Source organism: Labrus bergylta, chromosome 6, assembly GCF_963930695.1.
Source record: "Labrus bergylta chromosome 6, fLabBer1.1, whole genome shotgun sequence".
In the NCBI taxonomy this organism is placed as follows: Eukaryota; Metazoa; Chordata; class Actinopteri; order Labriformes; family Labridae; genus Labrus; species Labrus bergylta.
In genome coordinates this window covers 31,908,798-31,933,372 of record NC_089200.1, presented here as the reverse complement: position 1 = coordinate 31,933,372, position 24,575 = coordinate 31,908,798, and the positions used below count along the sequence as shown (strand labels likewise).

General features: G+C 45.8%; 1 protein-coding gene across 6 annotated transcripts; it reads right to left on the bottom strand.

The window, feature by feature from the left end:
• Positions 1–2,457: 2,457 nt before the first annotated feature.
• tjp3 (tight junction protein 3) lies at positions 2,458–24,529 on the bottom strand. Of its 6 annotated transcripts, XM_065956217.1 has the most exons (31): positions 24,394–24,501; positions 23,746–23,840; positions 17,324–17,380; positions 16,491–16,615; positions 16,295–16,397; positions 15,918–16,203; positions 15,260–15,363; positions 14,837–15,026; positions 14,689–14,758; positions 13,774–13,871; positions 13,492–13,582; positions 12,759–12,944; positions 12,582–12,685; positions 12,057–12,141; positions 11,323–11,405; positions 10,968–11,064; positions 9,925–10,013; positions 9,410–9,482; positions 9,185–9,258; positions 8,599–8,662; positions 8,336–8,492; positions 8,015–8,123; positions 7,347–7,566; positions 7,054–7,259; positions 6,870–6,965; positions 6,074–6,153; positions 5,767–5,977; positions 5,562–5,662; positions 3,675–4,220; positions 2,972–3,030; positions 2,458–2,876 (listed from the first exon to the last, which is right to left on the bottom strand). In XM_065956217.1, exons 3-31 carry the CDS (start codon positions 17,369–17,371, stop codon positions 2,750–2,752), a joined length of 3,882 nt encoding a protein of 1,293 aa, XP_065812289.1. In that variant the 5' UTR covers positions 17,372–17,380; positions 23,746–23,840; positions 24,394–24,501; the 3' UTR covers positions 2,458–2,749. The 6 variants fall into 6 exon arrangements, with proteins under 6 accessions (XP_065812289.1, XP_020508235.1, XP_020508233.2 ...); XM_020652579.3 differs by lacking the exon at positions 23,746–23,840 and having other exon boundaries at positions 24,394–24,529; XM_020652577.3 differs by lacking the exons at positions 23,746–23,840; positions 24,394–24,501 and adding an exon at positions 21,906–22,254.
• Positions 24,530–24,575: the final 46 nt, after the last annotated feature.

The window sequence follows — 24,575 nt, the reverse complement described above, 5'->3', positions numbered from 1 at the left end:
CTGTTTCAGCCTCGTTCAGACCCTCCACACTAATCAGTTCATCCTAAAACACGTGTGACCAGCAACATGTGACCACCTGACGTTTCACTCTAACCCTCCGCCTCCTCATGCAGCAACCTGCTCTCACAATTTGTTTATTTATTTGTTTGTTTGTGAAGAAGCAATGCAATAGATCAACACCTTAAAAAACTTTCTCAGGTAAAGAGAGGAGGACTTGATGAATTAGAATCCAGAGGAGGGCTTATAATAAACCAAATCACTAAGTTTAACTCACAATAACACAAAGATAACAAACATTAAATCATTAAATCATGTTTCTCACTCTGAACAAAAACAGCAGAATGAACTGTGAGTTTATTGAAATGCCATGGAGAGAGTCGGTACTAAAGAGAGACTCTTAATGAAACTAGAAACGTCTGGAAGTTCACTCCAGTGTGGAGAAGTGGAGGAACCTGATGGGCAAAGTGAAAGTGATGGAGCAGGGAACAGATGAAATCAGAGCCACATGTTGTGGACTCTGTGGCGATTCAGGAGTCTGTTTGGGCCCCTCCAACCGGCCTTCATCACCATCATGTCTGCCACTGTCCCGATGCTTACTCCTCTTCATTCTGTTTCTTTTTCTCTCCTGTAGACAGATCATTCCTCTTCATTTGTCTTTGTTGACTTTTTGGTTTTCACAGCAATAATTCATGCAACGCTCAGAAGGGCAACATGAGTGAGTGCTGTCTGATGGGGCCCCCTTAGGGAGGTTTCCTGCTGTTGCAAAATTTGCTTAAAATTTGGTCAGGGGTCCCCTACTGGTCAGGGGCGTAGCGCCTCTGTGTGGAATACGGATGATGCACCACAGCTTTATTAAAACATCGAGAGGAGTCAACAAACAAACATGGGGTGTGTCATTTGTATGTTTTTGTTTTTTGCTTCGTTAACAGTTATTGAATGTTTTTTAATCAGCTTCTCAATAAATCATGTTTTTCATGGATGATATTAAATGTGACTGTTATTGTGACTGTTTACATCATTTTGTTACTATACTGCCCCCATGTTTTTCTTTGTCCTGTTTGCTCATTCACTTATTTTGTCCCTCTTTCTAATTCATTCATTTTATTTACTGACCCTTTTCCTTTTGTTTTGTTTTGTTTGTTTGTGTCTAAATCTGCTTGCAAAACTGTATCGTATCATAGTTCCCCTCTTTGTTTGTATCTTTTTTTTGATTGTGTGAGTGTGTGTATTCACGTTTTGGTGAATAAAAGTTTAAAAAAATAATAATGTGACTGTTATTATAACCTGTTTACTTCCTGTCTACTTCTCCTGTGTTATTGGAGCCAGTTGCAGCAGCTGGAGATTAACTATTAGCAGAAGGCATTTCCTTGTATTTTATTTTTATTTATTATTATTGTATTCTTCGAGTCACTTTGACAGATAACTGAGAGCTGGAGCTGAGGCGGGTTTTAAACCTCCTGATTGAACCCTGACCTTCCGGTTCTGGTTTCTCTTCCAGATTAGACGCGAGTGACTCAACAAACTGAGCCATAGCCGCCCCAAAATGATCCTGCTGCTTCTGGAAGAATGTTATTACCTTCCATAACCTGCTTTAAGATTACATGTCCAACTGTCCAACTATCCATTATCTACACCGCTTTACCCGTTCAGGGTCACGTGGGCCTGGAGCTGATCCCAGCTGTCATCGGACGAGAGGTGGGGTTACACCCTGGACTGTTCACCAGCCAATCACAGGGCTGACATTTAGAGACAGACAATCAGCCACTCTCACATTCACACCTACAGACAATTTAGAGTCTCCAGTTAACCTAACCAGCATGTCTTTGGACTGTGGGAGGAAGACGGAGTACCAGGAGAGAACCCACACATGGAGAACATGTAGACTCCACACAGAGAGACTCCTGAAGGACAGGGAATCAAACCAGGAACCTCCACACAGAGAGACTCCTGAAGGACAGGGATTCAAACCAGGAACCTCCTCACAGAGAGACTCCTGTCAGACGGGGATTCAAACCAGGAACCTCCACACAGAGAGACTCCTTAAGGACAGGGAATCAAACCAGGAACCTCCACACAGAGAGACTCCTTAAGGACAGGGAATCAAACCAGGAACCTCCACACAGAGAGACTCCTTAAGGACAGGGAATCAAACCAGGAACCTCCTCACAGAGAGACTCCTTAAGGACAGGGAATCAAACCAGGAACCTCCTCACAGAGAGACTCCTGTCAGACGGGTATTCAAACCAGGAACCTCCACACTGTGAGGGGACAGAGCTAACCACTGCACCAGCGTACAGCCCAGCTGGTGTTCGGGAGAGGAACAAGTCATATTTTGGTGATCAGCTGAAGGGTGCATTTAATTCTTTGTATGTAAATTTAAAAGCAGTTTATCATTTGATGAAACAAACTCGTGTTTTAAATCATGAAAAGTGTTTAATGTTAAAAAAGAAGTGAAAGGCGTATCCACATGTTTATTCTTGTTCCTGCATAATTCCTCTTAAAATGACTTTCTAATAAACCTGTTTTTGTGTCGTAGCGTTAACAAAGATTAGATCTTAATAAAAACTAGAAAAGGTTATCAGGCACTTTGATCGGAGCGTTCGTTTTAAACACTTTCTCTGTTAAAGATGTGCAGCAACAATCTTTCTGACTCCAGACAATCCGTTTGTACAAAAAGAGTTTCTTTGAGGAGTGAAATGCTTCTCGTGTCCTTTGTGTTTCACTCCACTCCAGCTTTGATCTCTGAACTCTAAAGCTCTGTAGCGGGGCCCCATTCGACATCCTCCGCCTCGTCCTCGTCCTCGTCCTCCTCCGAGCTGTCGCTGCCTTGGATCTGTAAGCGTCTGAACTGGACCGCCTGGTGATGGTGTGCCAGCCTGTAGGACAGTGAAACAGAAAAGCTCTTAGCTCTCGGCCTGCTTTGAGTCAAGACGTCCCAAAAAAAGCCAAAGACAACAAAAAGTATACTCACACAATAAACTGTGGACCCTTCCTCTCTTCAGCTTTAGCCTGAGGCTCTGCAGAGCGAGCCTGCAACAGACGACAAGACGGGTCAGAGACCAGAACCTGTTAGATTCTGTTTCTCAGGGTTCTCATCAAGTTATTCCATTCCAGTATGTGGAATGACCTTCAGAGGATAGCTAAGTTGCCCTCTCTTGTTTCATACAGCGGTTTTAAAGATCTTGTGTCCAAACTACCTCAGGAAGGAAATTGTAACTGTTTCACAATGTGAATTCATTTAAATGGACATGGTTTACATGTATGAATATGTATTTTAGTGTCTAGATGCTATTATTGTTAACTGTTAATATATTTAAATTTGTGCTGTTTCTATTTTTGTATTGCTGCAGGGCACCCCTGGAAAAGAGACCTCGGTCTCAGTGGGTCCTCCCTGCTAAAATAAAGGATAAAAAAATAAAATTAATTAAGTTTCACTAACTAGTTATAATCAGGGGCGGAGCCAGACTTTCTTTAACTGGGGGGCTGAGCCAGGCCACCCACTTCTGAAGGGATGTAATGTCATTAATTATCTCCTTTATTCCTCCTCTTCAACATGTTACCTTACCTCCTGTGTTTCCTCATTATGGCGGGGGTCAGGGCTCAGACATATATTTGTGTGTACGTTAAGCTCTTTGTGTCTGACTGATAGATTGATGACAGAAAGTTTCATTCACCTGTTGTAGTCTCTCCTCGATGGCAGACAGGCTGGCGAGTTGTGGGCTCTCCGGCTGAACCTCGGCAGGACAGGAAGGCTGGTTCACAGAGTACCGGGTGGTGGGGTCGGGGGCGATAAAATCAGGGGGTCCGTCTGATGGAGTGTTGGGTTGAATCACATCAAGCGTGCTGAAATCTGAGTCTGTGAAACTGCGAATAGTTGGTTCCTCTTCCTCCTCAGCAGAGCTGGGGTTCTCTGGGCGGGGTGATCGGGGCTCAGGTACGTGCAGCAGCGGGGGGATCTCTCTGAGGGAGTAGGTGTCCGCCTGGGGCTCGGTGTCCCCGTAGAAAGGCTCAGACGAGCGGGCCAGAGCGGTTCCGGCTGGTCTGGAGTCTCTGGAGGCGTTCTGTCCGGGGTAGGCCTCCTCCAGGTCCTCGTTGTCGGTGTAGGCCTCTCCATCGGTGAACGCCTCTCCATCAGTGTCCTCCAGGTCGCTGGCCGCACTCAGGTAGTCCGACTGGGTTTGATCGAAAGCATCCAAGTCCTGCTCCCCACCACTCTCCAGCTGGACAGGAAGAGAGAACACATTTCATCACTGCTCTGCTGCAGCCGCACAGATACAGAGGGGGGTGCTAACCCTTTTTTTTTTCATTTTTTCTAAGATTTATTTTTGGGCTTTTTGTGCCTTTAATGGAGAGATAGAACATTGTTGGAAATCAGGGAGAGAGAGAGTGGGGAATGACATGCAGGAAAGGAGCCACATGTTGGATTCGAACCTGGGCAGCCCGCTTGGAGCACTACAGCCTCCATGAATGGGGCACGTGCACTAACCACTGCACCACCAGTGCCCCAACTCTTTGAAACATCTGATATATCAAAAGATAAATCTGCATCAAACATCCATTCTGGTTTTGAAAGTTTCCTCTAAGTTAACAGATTCTTTATATCATAAAACGACTCGACCCTGTTGAAGGTAAAGTCTTGAATGTGTAACTCTCACAAAACGTCATATTCTCTGTAGAATACGATGAATAGCAGAAAACTGATATTCTGAGTCTGAGCGTCATGTGTGAACACAAACATCTGAATGTTTCTCTCTCCACCCGGAGTTTTTCCTCCAGCCTCCTCATATTTATTCTGCAGAAAGTCAGAGTGATCTGATGTGAGAACACAGCAGGATATAATCAGGAGAATTCACCTGGAGCCAGTGGGAGGGGGTGGTGACCTTTATTCCCTGTGATCACTGCATGACCATAGACTGTCTGCACACTACCTCTACCATCTCTGTGCTCTAATGAACCTCCTGCTGCATGTTTCCTGTTCTCCAGTATGTTCTTCTCCACTCTTTAGTTTACATTGAGATTCTCTTCAACTACACATAGCATTGATACAAACACACATATTCTCATTATAGCGTTGTGCAGTGGAGCAGTGGTTCTCAACTGGTGGGGTCAGGACCCAAAAGTGGGTTGTGAATGTTTGCTTGGAAGAAAAATGCTGCGCAAAAGTCTATGAAGCCCTTTTTTTTTAAAAACAATTTTGTTTCATTCTTTCATTGTTTGATCTATCACGCTTTGAGGTCCAAACTGCACAATGTTTCTTTAAATAAATCTTATTGATAAATCTCCCAAATTTGGGTCGCAATTTTTCATGACGGAGTAGTTGGTGGGTCCTGAGGCACGACCAGTTGAGAACTACTGGTATAAAGGGCTCTGTTGTTAGTCTTGTTGTTGTTTTTACATCACTTTTTGCCTCAGAAGACCCCCCCCCCCCCCCCCCCCCCCCCCTCTCGTCTGACAGTATCCTGCTGTGAGGTGCATGTGTGAACAATAAAATCATGTTCAGTGTGCAGATGTGAGAACGGATTTAGTCGCAACAGAAGGTGTGTGTGTGTGTGTCTTCATACCTTGACTTCAGACACCCAGACGGGTTTGGACTGCTGGTGGCGGATCTTATCTTTCAGGCTCTCGTACCAGGCACTGGAGCCGGGCTGCAGGTCAATCCGTGCTGGAGCGGAGGGAGGAACAGGACAGTTTCAGACAAACGGAAGCTAAACACTGACTCACTAAAGTCTCTGTTATTTCCTCTGATGGGGGGCGGACTGTGCGTACCTGAGAAGAGGTGGCTGTAGTGTTTCTTCAGCTTCATGGCCTGTGAGTAAAGGCGTCTGGAGCTCTTGTTGGAGTCGGGGCTGTACCTCTGCCTCATGGCTTTGACATCCTTGCGGCTGTGAGGGTCCAAGAACAGCACCATTGGGTGATACTGGATGTAGTTCAGCCTCTCCACTGCTGTGGGCGTGATGTCCAGCAGAGGGTGCTTGTCCTGTTCAAAGGAGAGAAGCAAACGAGGATCACGACCACGTTGATGAATAAAGCTGTTTCATTTTCATCTTCTTCTAATAACAGAAAACTCTCTCACCTTCTCAGCTATCCTCCTCACAGTGTCCAGTTTGATCACCGTGGAGCCGCTGTCTCCACTCCCACTGCGAGGAACCATGTCTGCAAAAAGACGACGATGTTTCATGAGAGCAGCAGGTAGAGAAGAGTGTTGTACTTGTGGTGACTATTTTTAAAACAAACCCTGTATTGTCCAAAGCAGTCACCACTGAGATGTGAGCTGTGGAACTATTTCCAGACATGTGCTCCTGGCGTTGCAACAAACAAATGTCTGATACTCTTTTCCAATAGAGTCTTCAATCTGTTTATTATAGTTATAGGGGTTCAATAATGCACATTCATGTCTCATTCTGTCCAATACATCATAAAGCATCAACTGTTACATTCAAGTCAACCTGACACAAAAAAGTATATGCTTCCAAACACACACCTGAATCCAATTACCTGGAGTCTTGGCTTTATGCACAGCACAAGTCAAGACTCCACCTAGTGTTCAGAGTTGGAATTACACTCAAAATACAATTTCACAGTGTTGTGTTAGGTTTCTTACAAGGATCAAATAAAAACAAGTATTTTGGCTCCTACAGTACTAAAATGATAGCTACATTTTTTTATGTTTTACTTCTGACCCCAAATAAGAAACGGTCAAAAAGAGGGGCGCCTAGTGGTTAGTGTGCCCGCCCCATGTAAGGAGGCTGTGGTCCTCCAGGAGGGGCAGCCCGGGTTTGGATCCAACCTGGGGCTCCTTCCCAGGAAGTCACCCCCCCCCCCCTCCTCTCTCTCCCACAGTCTGACTCTATCCACAAAGAGAAACTCACCTGCTGCTTCATATTCATTGGGCATCTCTCTGGCCAGCTTCTCCATGGCGATGTCATTGAGAGGACCCATGATGACGATGGGCCGTTTGAAGTTAGCTGAAGACAGAAACCATCGAGGGATATTTAACTTTGCTCAACATGAGTAGGGACATACTTCTTTATGATTTGAGTGTGAAGACCAAACCTTCTCTGAGCAGGACTCTCTCGTAGGCGGGGAATTTGCCCTGGATGGTGAGCTGCAGCAGGTCGTCACGAGAGCGACGGTTGTTCTTGTCGTTCTTTTTGTTCCCTCTGAGCCCGCGTAGTTTCCAGAACTCCGCCCTCGGCCCCGACACTTGCCTCTCGCCGCTCACCCGCTGCGACTGCTCTATGCTGGCGAAGGTCTCCGCTCTGCCGGAGATCATGAATGATACAGAGAGTGAATGTTAGCTTTGATTTAAACAGGAAATCTACACGTGTTTCCCCCCTGCTCCTCACCTGGGCTGGTTTGGAATGGTGCCTTTATCCATCTCGTGCAGGTCGTGTCCCATGCGGACTGCCAGCCAGTTTCCCAGCTTCCCGCGGTGCATGGTGTCCACCACCCTGAACACCTGCCCTCGGGTGAAGCTCAGACCAATAGGGCTATCCGCCTCGTGGTCAAAGTGGGCGCGGATGTAGAAGTTGTCACCCAAGTTGGACTTCAAAATCTTCTTATAAACTGAAAAGTGAAGACAGATGTGTTCAGCTCTCCTCATCAGCCCTCTTTAGACTTCATCCATTCATACACTGATGGTAGAGGCTGCTGAGTAAAGAGTCCATCAGTATTAACTCATCCATTCATACACATTCACACACTGATGGTAGAGGCTGCTGTGTAAAGAGTCCATCAGTATTAACTCATCCATTCATACACATTCACACACTGATGGTAGAGGCTGCTGAGTAAAGAGTCCATCAGTATTAACTCATCCATTCATACACATTCACACACCAATGGTAGAGGCTGCTGTTTAAAGAGTCCTTGGGATTAAGTGTCTTGCCCAAGGACACATCGGACATGTGGCTGCAGAGACGACCGACTCTACCACCTGAGCCACAGCCACCTCAGGGCTGAGGTAAGTGAAGAGAGCTACTGTCATCATGAGAGCTTTAACGGTGAAACTTACTGTCCATCTTGTGCTGAGTGCAGATTTCAACCTGCTCTCCTTTCTTGACGTTCAGGAGGAAGTTGGCCGCCTCTTCTCTCGTGAAATGACCAAAATCCACTTTATTTACCTGAAAAAAAAAAAAAGATCTAACTTTACTGCAAGCAGGTTAAAAGACAGGAGACGTTCACATATCATTCATAAAACGGGCCGGCAGTAGCTCTCAGTCTGCAGGGTCTTGGGACATGCTGACATCTGTACTGAAGCAGTAAAAGGAGTCTCGGGAGGATTGGACCTCCTTAACTTGACTGTGCAGTCTACAGAGGAGCCCTGTGGTCTCACCTGCATGATCTGGTCTCCCTCTTTCATTCCCTCCTCATAGGCGGGGCTGTTTGGCTGAACTCCACCGACGAATATACCCACATCGTTTCCCCCCACGAGCCGCAGCCCCACACTGCCCTCCTTCACAAATGACACAGTGTGAAGGTCCGAGCTGTAGCTAAGAAGGAGATGTGTACAATGAAATGAGCAGTGCATTCATTCCAGGAGATTTAAATGAAGCAGATCAAAGATGAACATGCATGAATTTAAATGATCGGACTCACCCAGGGTTAGGAGACGGGTATGAGTCTGGAGGCAGGGAGTAGATGGGCTCTTCAGCAGGCTTGGCTGGAAGAGAAATTTTAAAAAGTGAGACTCCCTGATGGTGCTACTTCTCCACCAATCAGATTTAGTCTCAAAATGTGAACATGATTCACTAGAGGTCTAAGTTCTGACTTAAGAAAGTGACTTTTGTCATGTGCAAACCTGTAACCAGCATGAGTTTTATATTTTTGCTTGACAGAAAATGTGTTTTAAAGTCAGTGAGATGTGTAGAGAGTGAAATGATAAAGGTATCTTACTATATGATCAGACATTAAAGAAACATGCTATGTTGAAGTGCTGGCTTCTCTGACAACAATGCAGCAGTCAGTATGTCCTCCTTCTAACTTTAGATTCTGCTCCTGAATGCTCTGGATTTGTTTGGACCAGAGAAGGTAGACGGGGGGGAGAAAGCTCTCTACAATGTTTAGAATTTGGACTGCAGTACCCATTTTAAACACTAGGTGCCAGAGGTATAGTACTCCTTTAAAGTCTATAAAAATGATTGAACCATCATCTGTTATCAGTTTTTTGAGTTTTGAGTCTTACAGTAGGCTGGCAGCTTGCTCTTCCCTGAAATCCCGGACTTCAGGGTGCCGGTTCCATTTGCAGCGGGAGGAACTCTGCAAGAAGACATTAATATTATCAAACATTCATACATCAAACAGTACACAGCTCATGATAGTGTCCTAAATATGGTTTAAATAGGAAACACTTTAATGCATTAACAAAAAACACTGTTTTGATTCAAGTGGAGTGACTTATCAGCCATACCTGTGATGGCCACCGCCCCGCTCAGAGCTCCCCGACCTCCTGAGATGTGAAAGTTTGTCCGACTCCGAGGAATCTAAAAATCAGGAAACAGACGTCTGAGATTGTGGTCAGGACTGACTTTAGATGTCAGTGAGTGAGTGAGGAAGGGAGTGAGTAGGTGAGTCAATGAGCGAGGAAGTGAGTGAGTGAGTGAGTGAGTGAGTGAGTGAGGAAGGGAGTGAGTGAGTAAGGAAGGGAGTGAGTGAGGAAGGGAATGAGGAAGGGAGTGAGTGAGGAAGGGTGTGAGTGATTGAGTGAGTGAGTAAATGAGCGAGGAGGTGAGTGAGCTTATGAGTGACTAAGTGAGCGAGCTAGTTAGTGAGTGAGCGAGTGAGTGAGTGACTGACTAAGTGAGTGAGCTTATGAGTGACTGAGTGACTAAGTGAGCGAGCTAGTTAGTGAGTGAGCGAGTGAGTGACTGACTGACTAAGTGAGCGAGCTAGTGAGTGAGCGAGAGAGTGAGGGAGTGAACAAACCATCAGGAGGAGGTCTGCTGGGTGACAGGATTCGGCGAGGAGGTTCCTGCTTCAGAGTGATTGGCGTTGGTTTGATGACTGGCAGGACCCTGAGAGAGGCAGAAGGAATGTTTCATTTTTATTTTAAGACGCCATGTTCAAATATCCTGAGTAATTTCAAGGCATTTTTCTTTTTTTTTTGCAACTAATGTCAGTGTGTAGCTCCGCCCCATGGATGACCTCGGAGGAGCTGACCTCTACTGGACGTCCTCCATAGTTGCCCTTTCTTTATGCGTTCTTCTTTGTTGAATTTATTGGCGGGCTACACTGCTATGATTTCACTACTTTCCTTACTAAGTAAGGGGACGGCTGGCTGTGGGAACGAACACAAGATCAAGGTTTACTGTACCAAACCAAACCAAACCGAACAGAGCCAAACCATGGGGGCTTTACTGAGGTTACTATGAAAGGCAGGGTTGGTAATTTTCTAAAACTAGCATGATTTATGAAGTAGCATTCCCTCAGTGCTCCGTCTGCACCCCCTCCCCTCTGTGCTTCCTCTAAAGCACGTGCGCCATTGCTCCAGAAGTGGACCTCAGTTCATCTCTTACATTGTGTAGAAACTGCATCGTCTCATGTTTCATTCAGCTGTAAGTAAACTCACAGTATAACTCCATCATCAGTGACGCTCTTTGAGTGTGGGCTAGAGCACGCAAGAGGTAGAGAGCAAGCAGGGAGACAGGGAGGCGTGTGATTGGTTCATCAGATTGGTACCTCGTGGCAGACATTAGTCAAAGTTTTTACAGACTTACAACTGATACAGATGATGGATTTTCTTTGTTCCTTTTTCAGAGAACATGAGTTATAAAGACAATTTCAACCAAAATCTTAAAAAGTGGATCTGGAGGAAATGACCAACCCTGCCTTAAATAGACTCCTGGTTTAAAGTGAACCGTGTTAGAGGAGGGAACCACAGGCCTCTTAGCGCGCTGTGATGAAACTTCTTGAATATACAGCGATGTGTTTGGTGACAGCTGATTGAAAGAGCTGACGGCGTTTCTTACCTGACCCGTGTTTTAGCCTTGTTGGAGTCGGCGCTGTCAGTAGAACCCCTCCGAGGAACCGATGCATAACTTGCCTCGGATTCAGATTCTGAACGAGCTGCGAGGATTAAAAAAAAAACCCACAGAAGATGACATCATCAGAATGGAAAGTTCTCTAGTTCTAAGAAAAGTTATGAACGCATCACAAGATCACTCCAGCAAGTATTTATCCGGTATACCCGCTTAAAAAACACAGCTGAGGTGCAACTGAAACTTAATAATCTTTGTCATCTGACGATCCTTAAACTGGGTTTTTATGTGTATATGTTCTAAAATTTCTGTGAAGCACATTGGGCCTCCTGTGACCTTTACCTACATTTCTGTGGTGGGTCACTGGCTGGGATGCTGCGGCTGTTCCACCGCGGCTGCTCCTCCTGCAGGGAAACCTCCGGCAGGACCCTGCAAGAGACCAGAAGAGAGGGAGGCGGGAGTGAGGGAGGAGGAAGACAACAAATCTCAGTTACGTTTGGAGAGCGGGGACACGTGGCTAAAATGACCATTAATGTTGAATATTCACCTTTGTGTCTCTGAGGGAAGCTCTCTCTCTCTCTGTGATGCTTAACTGAGGCTCTCTTTGTAACTGATCAACAGTCAGTGTTTTTAGTTATCTAAGTAGTATCGGCGTCTGATTTTAAAGCTTGACTACAGATGTCTGATTGATTGGAAAGGTGTCGCTTTAATGAAACGTGTCCTCTGATTAATCAGCCACATACAGGAGAGGGACATGTTCAGTGAAAGTCACTTTTATTTCATCGGTTCACCACAAACACAACAATCACACAGTACACAGGGTGGAAAACATCAATCAGGCAAAAACAAAAACTACAAAAACGAGACTCACAAAAAAAAAAAAAAAATCATTAAAAATCATCAGAAAAACTCAATAAAGATTCAGAGGTCAATAAAAACATGCCATCAGCTCATACTGAAAAAGGGAGGGAGGCGTGCACAGTCTGCTCAGTGTCCCAGTCCGTGACCTCTCGCTGGGTTTCAGGGGAGAGGGGGGGTTGGGGGGGAGGTGGGGGAGGATGGGCGGAGCTTCATCTGTACCTGTATCTGCTGAGGGAGTCGTGACTGTACGTGGTGCTCTGCCTCTGAGGAGGCGCCAAACTGACCTCCGGCTCTGAATCAGAGTCTAAACACAAAGAGAGCATCATTAAAAACCAGCAGCAGCAGCAGCAGCAGCAGCAGCAGCAGCGTGAGAGTGGTCACTTCTCTGTTTGATGAGGAAGTGTTCAAATAAAAACAGAAAACACAGACGGAGTAAAGGGGACTGCTGGGGCTTAAATTGGGATGAGCTTCAATTCAAAGTGTTATGGTAATCTTAGAAAGACTGCTAAAAGTACAGATAACTAAACATTTTGACTCAAAATTCCTAAAAAAAAAGAAAAGAAAATTCTTTCATGTTTGCTTCTGGGCTAAATTTATGGGTTCACTTGAAGCCAACATTCAAACATGAAGTAAATATTGTCTCCGAAATGTGTCGGACGATCAGTTCTGCTCCATCCCAAATACAGTATGAGTGTTTGGTGGTCATGTGATGGTGTATGTCAGGCAGCGAGTACGAGTACTGACCCGGGGCTGGGATTCTCACAGGAGAGTTGACCCTCCTATATGGCTCGTTGCGGACATCGATGGAGGAGGCTCCCAGCACTGCAGGGGGCAGCTCAGAGAGCGCGCTGCGGAGACAAGATAAAGTTAGAATCATCTAAACTGTCAAAGTGTTAGAGGCGGAGTGAGAGTCGTCCTTACTTGTATCGGCTGTCAGGGCGCGGGCTCTGTCTGCGTGGTGGAGGGGAGGCGCTGCGGTCAGAGTCTGAGTCCGACACCGGCTTGCGAGGCCTTGAGGCGGAGGAAGAAGAGGGACGGGAGCCCGTCCACTTTTGGACTATAGGAGAGGAGCGAGGGTTGGGGACGGCGGACATGCCAGACAGACTTCTGGAGGAAGAACAAGAAGAAGAATTGAAAAACACACCGTCTTTACACTTCCACATTTACGCTGTGAGAATTCACTCAAGCGGTCTGGACATTCTGGGCTTTCTACTTCCTGTAGGACTACATGTCCACTTCCTGTAGGACTACATGTCCACTTCCTGTAGGACTACATGTCGACTTCCTGTAGGACTACATGTCGACTTTCTGTAGGACTACATGTCGACTTTCTGTAGGACTACATGTCCACTTCTTGTAGGACTACATCTCCACTTCCTGTAGGCCTATATGTTGACTTTCTGTAGGCCTACATGTCCACTTCTTGTAGGCCTACATGTCCACTTCTTGTAGGCCTACATGTCCACTTCTTGTAGGCCTACATGTCCACTTCTTGTAGGCCTACATGTCCACTTCTTGTAGGCCTACATGTCCACTTCTTGTACAATAAATCTGGGCTGATAGACGTCTATAAGTTTGGATTCTCTGTTAAATATCTCTTTATTTTGGATGTTTAAAACTTGACGTGGACGTCCTGTACGTGGTTATTACTGACTTGTATTTGTTGGAGTGATCTCTCATGTCCGGACTCGTTCTCCTGACAGGAGGAGGAGAGGCGCTGTGGTCCGACTCAGACTCTGATGGAGCTGCAGAAGCAACAAGAAGCACATTTTATTTTCACCTTCATCTTTTGCTTTTCAATCTCGCTACTCATTCACGCCGATACTGAAACATCCAATCTTTGCTCAGTGTTTGTTTTCCTTCTGAAAGGCTGCGTACTAACACTTTCAAACTGCTTCCATCATATCTATGAGAACACACAGTGGACAGGACTCACCTCTGCGGGAGGCGTAGCTTCTAGCAGGAGGACGAGTTAAGGTGGAGCGCACTGGTGACGCATCCCGCGACTTGGCCGGTGGAGGTTCAGCTCTCGTTCTGGATTTAAAAAAAGAAAGAGATGAAAGAGTGTTTCAGCACCTTTAATCTTCAAACTTCAGTTTTTTAGATGAGATAATTGCTTTAGGATAAATGTCTTTCCTTAAGAAGTCACAGGTGAATGTTGATACAACATCATCTTCCTCTTATCTGAGGTCAGGTTGTGATGGCAGCAGGTTTAGAAAGTCACCCCAGTTCTCCCTCTCCCCAGCTCCTCCTACAAACTTGGATATATATATAATCTCTCCAGTGAACTCTGGGTCTACCCCGGGGTCTCCTCCCAGTTGGGCGTGCCCAGAAATCCTCCAAAGGGAGGCGTCCATGAGGATCCTGATCAGATACCTGAACCACCTCAGCTGGATCCTTTGGATGGGAAGGAGCAGCGGTTCTACTCCGAGCTCCCCCTGAATATCTGACCTCCTCCCCCTCTCTCTAAGGCTGAGCCCCTCCCCCTCTCTCTAAGCCCAGACCCCCTCCAGAGGAAACTCATTTCAGCCGCTTGTATCTGCGATCTCATCTTTAGGTCACTACTCAAAGCTCATGACCCCAGGTGAGGGTCAGATCTTTAATAAAACCCCACAGACAACATCCAAAGATATCATTTTGAGTTCAACTTGATCTAAAGTCTTTCTCAGTGAGACAACAATCGGAGGACTCGGGGTTAGAAGAAGAAACTGTCATGTCAGTCGTGAAGCAGGTTTTGACCTTGGCGGTGGACTTGGATGAATCTCCACCTGAGTAAATAAACCAGACTACAAAAACAACAGCTACCCCGAGTCTCTGTTTGTAAAAGTCCTGCAGGTGTAGGTGTGTTTACCTGCGCGTCCGTTTTTCTCTGGTGGGATGGCGGGACACTCTGTGAGAGGGGACGTCGATGTCTGAAATATCTGGAACAGAAACAACATCAGTTAAAAAAACGTCCATTCATGTTTCCTCACATTTGTCTCGTCTCTCCCTCTCCTCACCCTCTAGTTCAGAGCTGCTGTCTCGGCGGTGGTCCTCCTCACTGTTGGGGGCGCTGTCCACCACCTCGGGGATGCTGACCAGGAACTTGCGGTCGTCCCTGAGGACTGTCATAGTCAGTTTGCCCCTGCTCTTCTCCACCAGGTGCTTGGTCTCCAGCAGGGACAGATTCTCTGTTGTCATGCCGTTGATCTGATCGTCGGTGATAAAAGAAAAGACTTATTATAAACTGCTAGTTTAAACAGAGGATTACATTCTACAGGATTTGAACCAATGAAACCTTTATTACCCCCTAGGGGAATTTGCCTTGCACAGAGAGCTTAAAAAAACAACAACACAATACAAACAAACACTTACGGGACAGCACATGAGAACACACTAAAGCGTCACATGATTTACTTCTGATAAGGACTTGTCTTTTTCACCTTCAGGATGAGGTCACCCTCCTGCAGCGTTCCTTCCTTTGCAGCCAGGCCTGTGTCTGTCATGTGCTTGATGAAGATCTGACTGCCGAGCTTCAATCCGTATTCTTCAGGAAGAAAGAAAACAACAAATCAGAAATCAGTTCTCAATCCAGTATGTCCTCCTTCTAACTTTAGATTCTGGTCCTGAATGCTCTGGATTTGTTTGGACCAGAGAAGGCAGGCAGTTTTAAGGCGACCCCCACACGGCCGTTTTGGACGCCCCTCGGTTTGTCAGATATGAGAGCAGTTATCAGGTCAAACCAAGAGAAGTGGTTCAGATAGAAGTGATTGTACCCGACCTAAAAAGCCTCTGCAGGTTTCTAATAAGCTCCACGAGCAGAAACGTGCTCAAACTAGGATCAATATTGGAGATGCTTTTGAAAAATGGAGAGAGGTTAGAACACAGAAAGGTTTACAGACCCATGCAGAGCTGGATAAACACTGAAGCTTCAGTGTCCACCACATGGTGACCTGTGTGAGCATCTACTCTAGAGAGGAGGAGGGGAGAGACAGCTCTCTACAATGTTTAGAATGTAAGACTGCAGTACCCATTTTAAACACTAGAGGGAGTTGCTCATTTAAAGGTTAGGTTTCCTTTCTTTACTCCCTGAAGTCTTACCGTCTGTGATTTTCTTTTTCAGGAGCGTTGTTCTGATTGGTTTGTCGGGAACGTCCTGGTACGGCAGCCTCTTGTACCCCGATGACATCAGCGGTAGGGTTCCATAACCGTTACGGTTTGGGGAGGCGCTGCCGGCGCGGTAGCGGCCGACTTCTCTGTTGTCGCTGCCATCAGAGTAGCGTCGCGTTCGTCTAGGGGGGTCCTGGTCCAGCAGGTTGGAATGGGAGGCGGCTCTAGATGGTCTGGAGGTTGCTGGGATCTGGATCTTGCGGGGGCGTTTCACCGTCTGGAGAAAGTCAGGAGGTGAAGGTGAGAGATTTAGAAACAGAAGACATGCATCAAAGATCATCTTCGGTTAGTGCTTCCTCCATACTCACGATGTTTGCCGTCTTGCCACATGACTTCAGGGTCTGAATGGTGAAGTTAGAGTGGACGCTCTCCATCGACACGCCGTTCACCATCACGATCTGGTCTTTGTGGCTGTAAGAGCAAAGGTTTAGAGAAAGTTCATGAACAGATCACTGTGTGCTCATGGTGTCTGAAGACTCATCAGAGGGATGTTAGTCGACTCACAACAGGCGTCCGATGGCCGGTCCGTTTGGAAGCACATCCGACACCACCACCGTTGTATCGCCGTTGTCCGGGTGAGGCTTGTCTTTCCCCCCCGATATGGCAAAGCCGAACCCCACTTTTGAGTCCTGCCATTATGAGGAAGAAATACTTTTTTAGAAGAGATGCCAGACACTAAGATTTTTTTTCTCATAGCTCCTACATTACACCTTTTGTACATTTTGTGTTTTTTATATTTTACATTTTTAAATTCTATTTTATATATTGTAATATCTTCTTATACTGTATTATTTAAGTTGTTGCTAGTTCTGCTCTATTTCCTTAATTGTTAAGCACCAATACACCAAGTCAAATTCCTTTTATGTGTAAATAAACTGTGCAATAAATCCCAATTCTGATTCTGATTATGACAGGGAGTAACATGAATGAAAGAGCAGGCGGGGGGAGGTGGGTAGAGAGAGAGTATGGGAGGTAGAGGGGAGAGAGAGAGAGAGCACATTCCAGCTGGGTCCAGCGTGACGCGGGATAGTGGAGAGGCAGACGGTGCTGCGGGGTGCAGCAGGGTGTGTCTGTCGCTTGTGAATTCCTGCTGCAGTCTGAGCTGTGAAACTGATACCTGTGAAACCTGGTGAACCCCCCCCCCCCCCCACCCACCCCCCCACCACCACAAGACCTTTACCATCCACAAACCTCTGAGACACATCAAGGACTCCACCTTAACGTCATTACACCCTGAAGTTACTGAGCTGTAAAGTTTCCTGTGAGTATCAATGCAAGCCCAAGAGCACAAACACACACACACACACACAAAAAAACACTGAGTATCTGCTACTCACTTTGCTGAGTGTGATCGTATGTTGCTCCCATATCGTCAGCTCCTCCATGCCTGCTCTCTGCAAGGAAAAAATAAAAGGTTGAGATGTAATATAAAAGGATAATGAGACTCTTTAAACGATAAGTCCTTATTGTAAATAAACTCGGGTGATTACAGCGAGGACAGTTGAGCGCCTCAGCCAAGAGGAGAGAGTGTGTGTGTGCACGACTCAGCCTGATCTCGGCGTGCTCTCACCTGCCTAAATCCTGCCTGACCGGTCTGGAGGAAGGGCTACGTTCTTTAGTCCCTGGGGTGTTGACAACGCGTTTGGTTCAGTGAGTGTTCACAGAGAAAGATGTTGTAAACAGACGAGTGAGGATACTATTTCATTATTTATCAATCACACTGTTACCTGATGAACTCAGCTCAGCCTGATTTAATAAAAGACTGGATCAAAACATCCCAGATCATCATAAAATGAACCAATCATTGCAGGGCCACAAGATAAACACTTCCTCTTAAAGTGACCCCAACACATTGACCGTGCTCTACAAGGTGTGCCTCTCTGTAAACACACCGCCTCCCGGCCCTGCAGGCGGCTGAAACTGTAGATCTTCTGTAGACACTCTGACGGGTTCTTGTTTGTTTGCTCTGTTTGAAAAGGTGTCAACATTTTGAAAAGCATCGGGGAGATTCTGTGAGGATGTTTGAGTCATGTCGGTGAGAGAGGATACCGACTCTCCGTCCTCTTGATGTCATTTCAACTTTCATTTCACACCTTGGTGTTACATCAGCAGGTGACAAAGGGCCATAACTGTCAAGTTAAAATTCCTCTTTAACCCTTTGTCTCCATCTGAAGCAAATATCTAAAAACCAAACATGTAATGCAACAAACCCCAGAGGTGGATTAGCCGCCTCTCATATTTTACATTTTTCAACAAACAAAGCAGACGCTCTTCACGTTGTGTGTTTCAAAGAGTCTCACAGGTAAACTCCTGCACACCGTCTAAACTCAAAAACACACATTTGTTCAGTACGAGATCTTCATCAGGCAAACAAGTTGTTAAAACGGGCGGGGCACCTCAAACAGGAAGTGATAACAGTCAACATTACGTCGACTCTGAATCAACAAAACAAATTAACATCACCAAAACAACAAGCCCAAAGCCTGAAGAGGTGATTTCAGACATTTGTAGTTCAGGGTTAGAGCCCGACCAAGAAATCAGCCAGCCGATATATCAGCCGATATCAGCGTATCCCGTAAATATCTGTATCAGCTCATTTTAAAGCAGATATGCCCAGATATTACTGCATTTATTCACAAGTCAAACATCTAATTTGAGTTTCATTGTATGACACTAGCAGTTCTGTGTCACCAGCAGAGGGCGCTATATGGATTACAACAAACATCATCGCTCTACAGAGTGTGGAACGGTGATGCACGTACATGCTCAGTTACTCTCCAGCAGAGCGGCCATCTTGTCTTCTTTATAAATCTTTTCCACAAGTGTTGGATAACTGAGGGATCATATCATATCTATCTCTGAGGATCAAAGACACATATCTGCCGAGATATCGATATCACATTTTTTCTCTCCCTATTATCGGCTCCAGAAAGCTTGTATCAGTCGAGCCCTAATTCATTCACACACCGCCATCGATGAAACAGGAGCAACTCGGGGTTCTTGCCAAAGGACACATCAGACATGTGTCTGCAGGAGCTGGGGATCGAACCCCCGACCGACTCTACCACTGGGCCACAGCCTGCCCCTAATTACTGTCCTCCCTCTCTCCTTGTTTGGTTTCACCTTTTCCACAATCAAATAAAAACAAAAAGAGAAAACGTTGTCAGAATGCTGAGACCACACAGACCTCGGTATCATCTCAGGCCGTAGTTCAGGTAGTACACTAAAGGTCCCAAAAGGTGAATTATGACCCAAACACTAAATCAGAAACATGACAAACGTGTGGAATCACAGAGGCCGACATATGAACAGACACAAAAAGAACCTGTGACTAGATTATAAAACAGGAACCTGACGATCAGAGAGCAAACTTCATTTGAATAAATCATCATTTGGAGCGTTTGAATCCAGCTTGCCTCCCGCCCCTTTAAGGAGTTTCTCTCAACTCGTCTGCTCAACATATTTGTTTTTTACTTTCTGGGACTTCAGCGGCTCCGTACATGCGGGTCACATGAGAACAAGGAAGTGACACGTCTCTGTTGTGAATGTGAAGTACAGAAACCTTTTACAAGGGGAACTCATGGAGCTCAAACAGCAGCCGGGAGTCCGCCGTGCTGTCACACCAACACAATAATCCACCCACACTCATCACAGAGTCATCACCTTCACCCTGCAGGTGGACTCAACATGGCTGTGATCAGGGGGGTACAGTGTGTGACCTGTGAACAGTGGGCTGTGTACTTGGCTTAATCATCAACCTGAAGCTGGTAAAAAACACAGAAACCGACCTGACAGAGCTGCTGCAGATGTTATCACTGCATGCTGAGCGTATCTTTGAATCAAGGCTGACATTGAGTTCCTGGAGGGGCAGAGAGCCTGAACTGATGGTGGAAGTTTATTAAAAACCTGACGTGCACAGAGCATCACGAGCACGGAAACAAGAAACAAAGATATCTGCTGATAAATCAGATTGTTTTACTCTCCAACATCCATGTTGGTGTCAGCCCCAAAAGTCCCATATCAGTCGGGCCTAATTAACATATCAGACATGTTGCTGCAGGAGCTGATGATCGAACCCCTGACGGACCCTACCACTGAGCCACAGCCCGCCCCCTCTCTCTGTTTAGTATGTCTTAAACTTCAGTTTTTTTCAGAATAAAAGGAAAACAGAAAGAGAGAAACGTTGGTCAGAGTCATGAAACTAATCAGACCTCCACGTTTACACGCCGTCAAATATTAACCCTGGATTTCGGTCACGATGATAACGAGGAAATGACACCAATAAAAAGCTCCTGTTCACCTTCTTTGAGTATCCACAGAAGTTAAACAGAATCCTTTCAGACTTGTTTTCAGTCTATGGAGAATCTCCTGAACGTTTCATCGTTTTTCAACGCAGCGAGCGGATCAGCTGAAACCTGAATGTTTATCACGTTTAAATTGAGGAAGGTGGAGACAGCTGATGATCTGTCATCTGATCTGTTCACTCTTCTACCTGTGCTTACTTTCCTTCATGTTGCCTTAAAGGATTTATTATTGTCTTTATATCTTTAAGTCAGATTCTCTCAGCCTATCACTGCTCTCCATTCCTCTCGCTCCACTTACCACCGGCTCTTTGAACCTTACTTCCATTTTCCCACCGGGACCTGGGAGCAGAACAAAAGCACCTGCGGCCTCCTGTGCTCCGAGAACAACCTGAGCTCAGACGTCCAGACGGCAAAAACAAAAGCTAAAAAAAATAAAAGAATCACTAATCCACAGCGATGATTGTCGTCGTCGTGCGGCACAAACATTAACCTCCAGCTCGGATGACTTGTAATCTGAGAGGCCGCGGAGTTTCCCTCTCGGCAGGGGGAGAAGAAAGAAAACACCCAGAGAGACCTCACCTGAAGGACTCCTCCCCCACTCAGCCTTTGCCCACTCTCTAGTGCCCTTCAATAAACTGGATTGAAGGTGGAGCCTGTAGCAGAGCAGCTTCAGGTCTGACATGTAACAGGGGGGAAAGGAGGTCTACATCCAGGCTGAGGTGATCCACATCAGTCTGTTCAGGATGTACAAAGCATGCATTTAGAGATCACTTCATGAGCCTTTGAAGCAATCTTACAAAGTCCAGATATGAAGAGTACCTGCAGCTCTGAAAGCCAAAACTGAAATAATCACAATTATAGTGTTTAACGTAAAACTACAAACATGGAGGAGCCGACAGCCTAGTGGTTCAAATCCGACCTGTGACGTCCATTCCTGTATGACCTCTCTCTCTCTCTCTCTCTGTCTGTCCACTGGCCCAAAAATAAACCTTTAAAAGAAAAACTACAAAACAAGCCCCTCCCTTCTGAAGGCACAGCTGCCAGGTGTTGCTGCACATCTGAAGGCAGCTCTCATTCAGAAGCTCCTGTGCATTTTATTTTGAAATATTCTGTGCATCAAACACGAGGAGAAAAAGCACCACGCCACAAGAAACAAAGATGAACATCAACATCTGTCCAGGAGAGACAGAATGATGCTTGGAGGTCTGCACGCTGCTTTACACAGAAAGATCAAAAATGGCATTATTTCATCTTTTGCACACGTTGAAATAAATACTGTTACAGAGTCGTTCTCGTCTCTGCTGTGAACGAGAGGTGAGTTTAAAATAATAAAAGGCTTGTCTCGTGTTGACTCTTGTCCTGAATGAAGGCCGGGTCATTTCATCGACTGAAGGAAATAGAGCAGCCTTTATTTCTCCAAACGTGCAGCTACTGGGAGCTTAGATGTTTTACAGCATGGAGAATAGAATAAAGTATTTAAATATGACATAAATGTTTTAAACCTTCTTTGATTTCATTCAATGATAAATCTCTCTTATCATACTTAATTAATACTGAACCTGAAGGGCCTAAAGGTCGCTGTGACCAGAGGGTAGCGGCGAGCAGAAAGACTTACAGGCACCAGCAACAGCGGGGGAGGAGGCTCCGGGGGCACAGAGCCAAAGTGCTTCAGAAGTTTCATCCGCTGCGTCAGATTCATGATGAAAACACGCCGGTCGTCTCGTCTTTAAAAAACTCACTTCACTTTTTCCCACCACTGATTCACAGACACAGAGCGAGCGCTCCGATGGTTCAGAGCAGGGTGTCACGTGACCTCGGCGTCTGCATTACTGATGCATTAAGAACTTATTAAACTCTAGAAAAGAATCTCTCCGTTACTCCTTCATCCCACAGGTTCATGAAGGCAAACCAGTCCACTTCTCCCACTGTCACTGGTCTGTGTGCGTCCTGTTCCCACACGGCTGTGCTGGCTGGGTTTCAGTCGGCTGGCTGCTATGGTAACCTCAAAGGAATGAGAGCGTCGGGCCGTTAATAATTGACAGGCTGTTTGCTCCGCTGGAAGTTTCCTGGGTTCCTCACCGGGTGCTGCAGTGCTTCAGGAGCATGTACTGGGAATGTGTCTGCACACAGGGCTCCCATTGTGTCTCCTCTTCATGGTTAGCATCTTATTTGTTTAGGTTTGACTGCAGGTCACTGGGACTTGTCTTGAGGCAGGAGTAGAACTGAAGCAGGTGATAAACCAGGTGACACACACCACTATACGAGCGACAGGCTCGGGCTCAGCCAGGTGTAACAGTCGGCTTCTGGTCAGCCAGAGAAGATGAATTATTAAAGAGTCTGAAGAGAGCAGAGGACGTCAAGTGAACCACTATACTGTAGGGCTGGGCAATATATCAAGTTTTTAATATCGATATATTTTCAAAACAAGATATAAGGTAAGACAATATGGTTAACATTGATATAGTTTATGTTGCATTAAAATAACATTATAGAGGTGCCAGGTCACCTTTTTCCTCCTCTCTCTCTCTTTAGTTGTATTTAAGGAACATTTTCATTTTATTATATTACTTTTTAAATTCACAAACAGGTAGTTTATTTTCCATTTGTTTTCACTGTTAATAAAATACATATCCATATATATCGAGTATTGCCATTCAGCTAATCAATATCAAGATAAGAGTTTTGGTCCATATCACCCAGCCCTACTATACTGTTACCAACACAAACACAGGTGTGTCCTTCCAGGTGAGCAGTGCCTCGTTGGTGTGTCATAACTAAGTTCAGCACCAGGTGACCTCTGAGGCTCTCATGTTTCTCATGCAAATGAGCGACTGCAGAGCAGGTGAGTGGAGAGCAAGAGTCAGAGCGGCACTATGAAAACAAACAGCGGTCTACTTTTACAGGGACGCATACCGGAAATTCTTCACATTGTAAATGAACTACTCCAAGAGTAACCGCAGTGAGCTCAGAGTGGACCGCAACACACCGTGGTTAGTGGTTAACTGGCACGTCCCTGATGAAGGAGTGGTTTGAAAGACAAACACTTCAGAGGTTTACACAGTGGATGTACCGACACAGGTCAGGGCTCTGTAGCCTCACGGCGCAGTAGAATTACAACCACTGACATGTACAGTCAACAGTGTTTGAGCACAGGGAAAAAAAGCCACTTCACAACTTCCTGGACTCTCACACGTCCTCATAAAACACAAACAAACCAAACAAAACCATTCAGAGTCATTCACAATGCACAATCAATGAAGACACATGCTGAAGCCCTTTGTGGATCAAAACCACAGTCACATCTGTTCCTGCAGGGGGCGCTGGAGTCCCATCGATGGTGGTCTCCATGCTGGAAATGCTGTCTCAGTCTAACTTTCAGTCAAGCTAACGACAGGCTGAGAGCTGGAGCTGAGGCGGGTTTTAAACCTCCTGACAAACTGTTACACCACACCCACCTGTCAATCAGGTCAGCTACACGCCTCTAGTGGACACAACTGCAGGATGTTGAATTCAAACAGAAAGTAAAGTCCAATGGTACAGGATGAACCTCCTGTATCAGGTAGATATGTGTTGATTAGAGGTGAGTGAAGACGCAGCTGTTCGGGAATGCAGTCGAAACTATTGTGACACTTTCTGGCAGGCAGGTAGAAACCTGCATGTGTGGCAGAACCAGTAAGGTGACGATGCACACACACACACACACACACACACACACACACACACACACACACACACACACACACACACACACACACACACACACACACACACACACACACACACACACACACACACACACACACACACACACACACACACACACACACACACACACACACACACACACACACACACACACACCACCTGCCGACATTAGGCCCATAATTAATTATCCACAGCCTAATTAAAATAATTTCAGGCTTTTACTTTGGAAATCTGGTGGCAAGCTAACGGCTAAAGCTAACTCTGTTTCTTTATGAGTAGACGCCCATATTAAAACTAAATGATGAACCTGACTTCCCCTCTGTTATTACCGACACTGTGGACGGAGAGCCTCACCTGAGCTCCACACGACAGATTCTGACAGTAAAAATAAAGCTTACCTGTGAACGTCCTCTCTGTGGGCGGAAGTTATAAATGTCCCTGAAGATTCTCCCAGAGTTTAAAGATTCACACGATGGGTCTTCTTCAAAGCTTCTCTGGTTTGTGCCGACTCTTCCAGAGGTTTGAAACTTTCTCTCAAATCTTCCTGAAAACAGGTGAAGAGGCTTGAGGGGCGTCGACG

Excerpts from the sequence above, each read along its gene's own strand:
- tjp3 (XM_020652577.3), bottom strand. The coding sequence starts at position 21,989 with ATGAATCTGACGCAGCGGATGAAACTTCTGAAGCACTTTGGCTCTGTG. Across the intron at positions 13,872-14,688 it reads AGAGAAAAACGGACGCGCAG|AACGAGAGCTGAACCTCCAC; the intron begins GTAAACACACCT and ends TTTTAAATCCAG. Across the intron at positions 12,945-13,491 it reads GATCACTCCAACAAATACAA|AAGTCTGTCTGGCATGTCCG; the intron begins GTCAGTAATAAC and ends TTCTTCCTCCAG.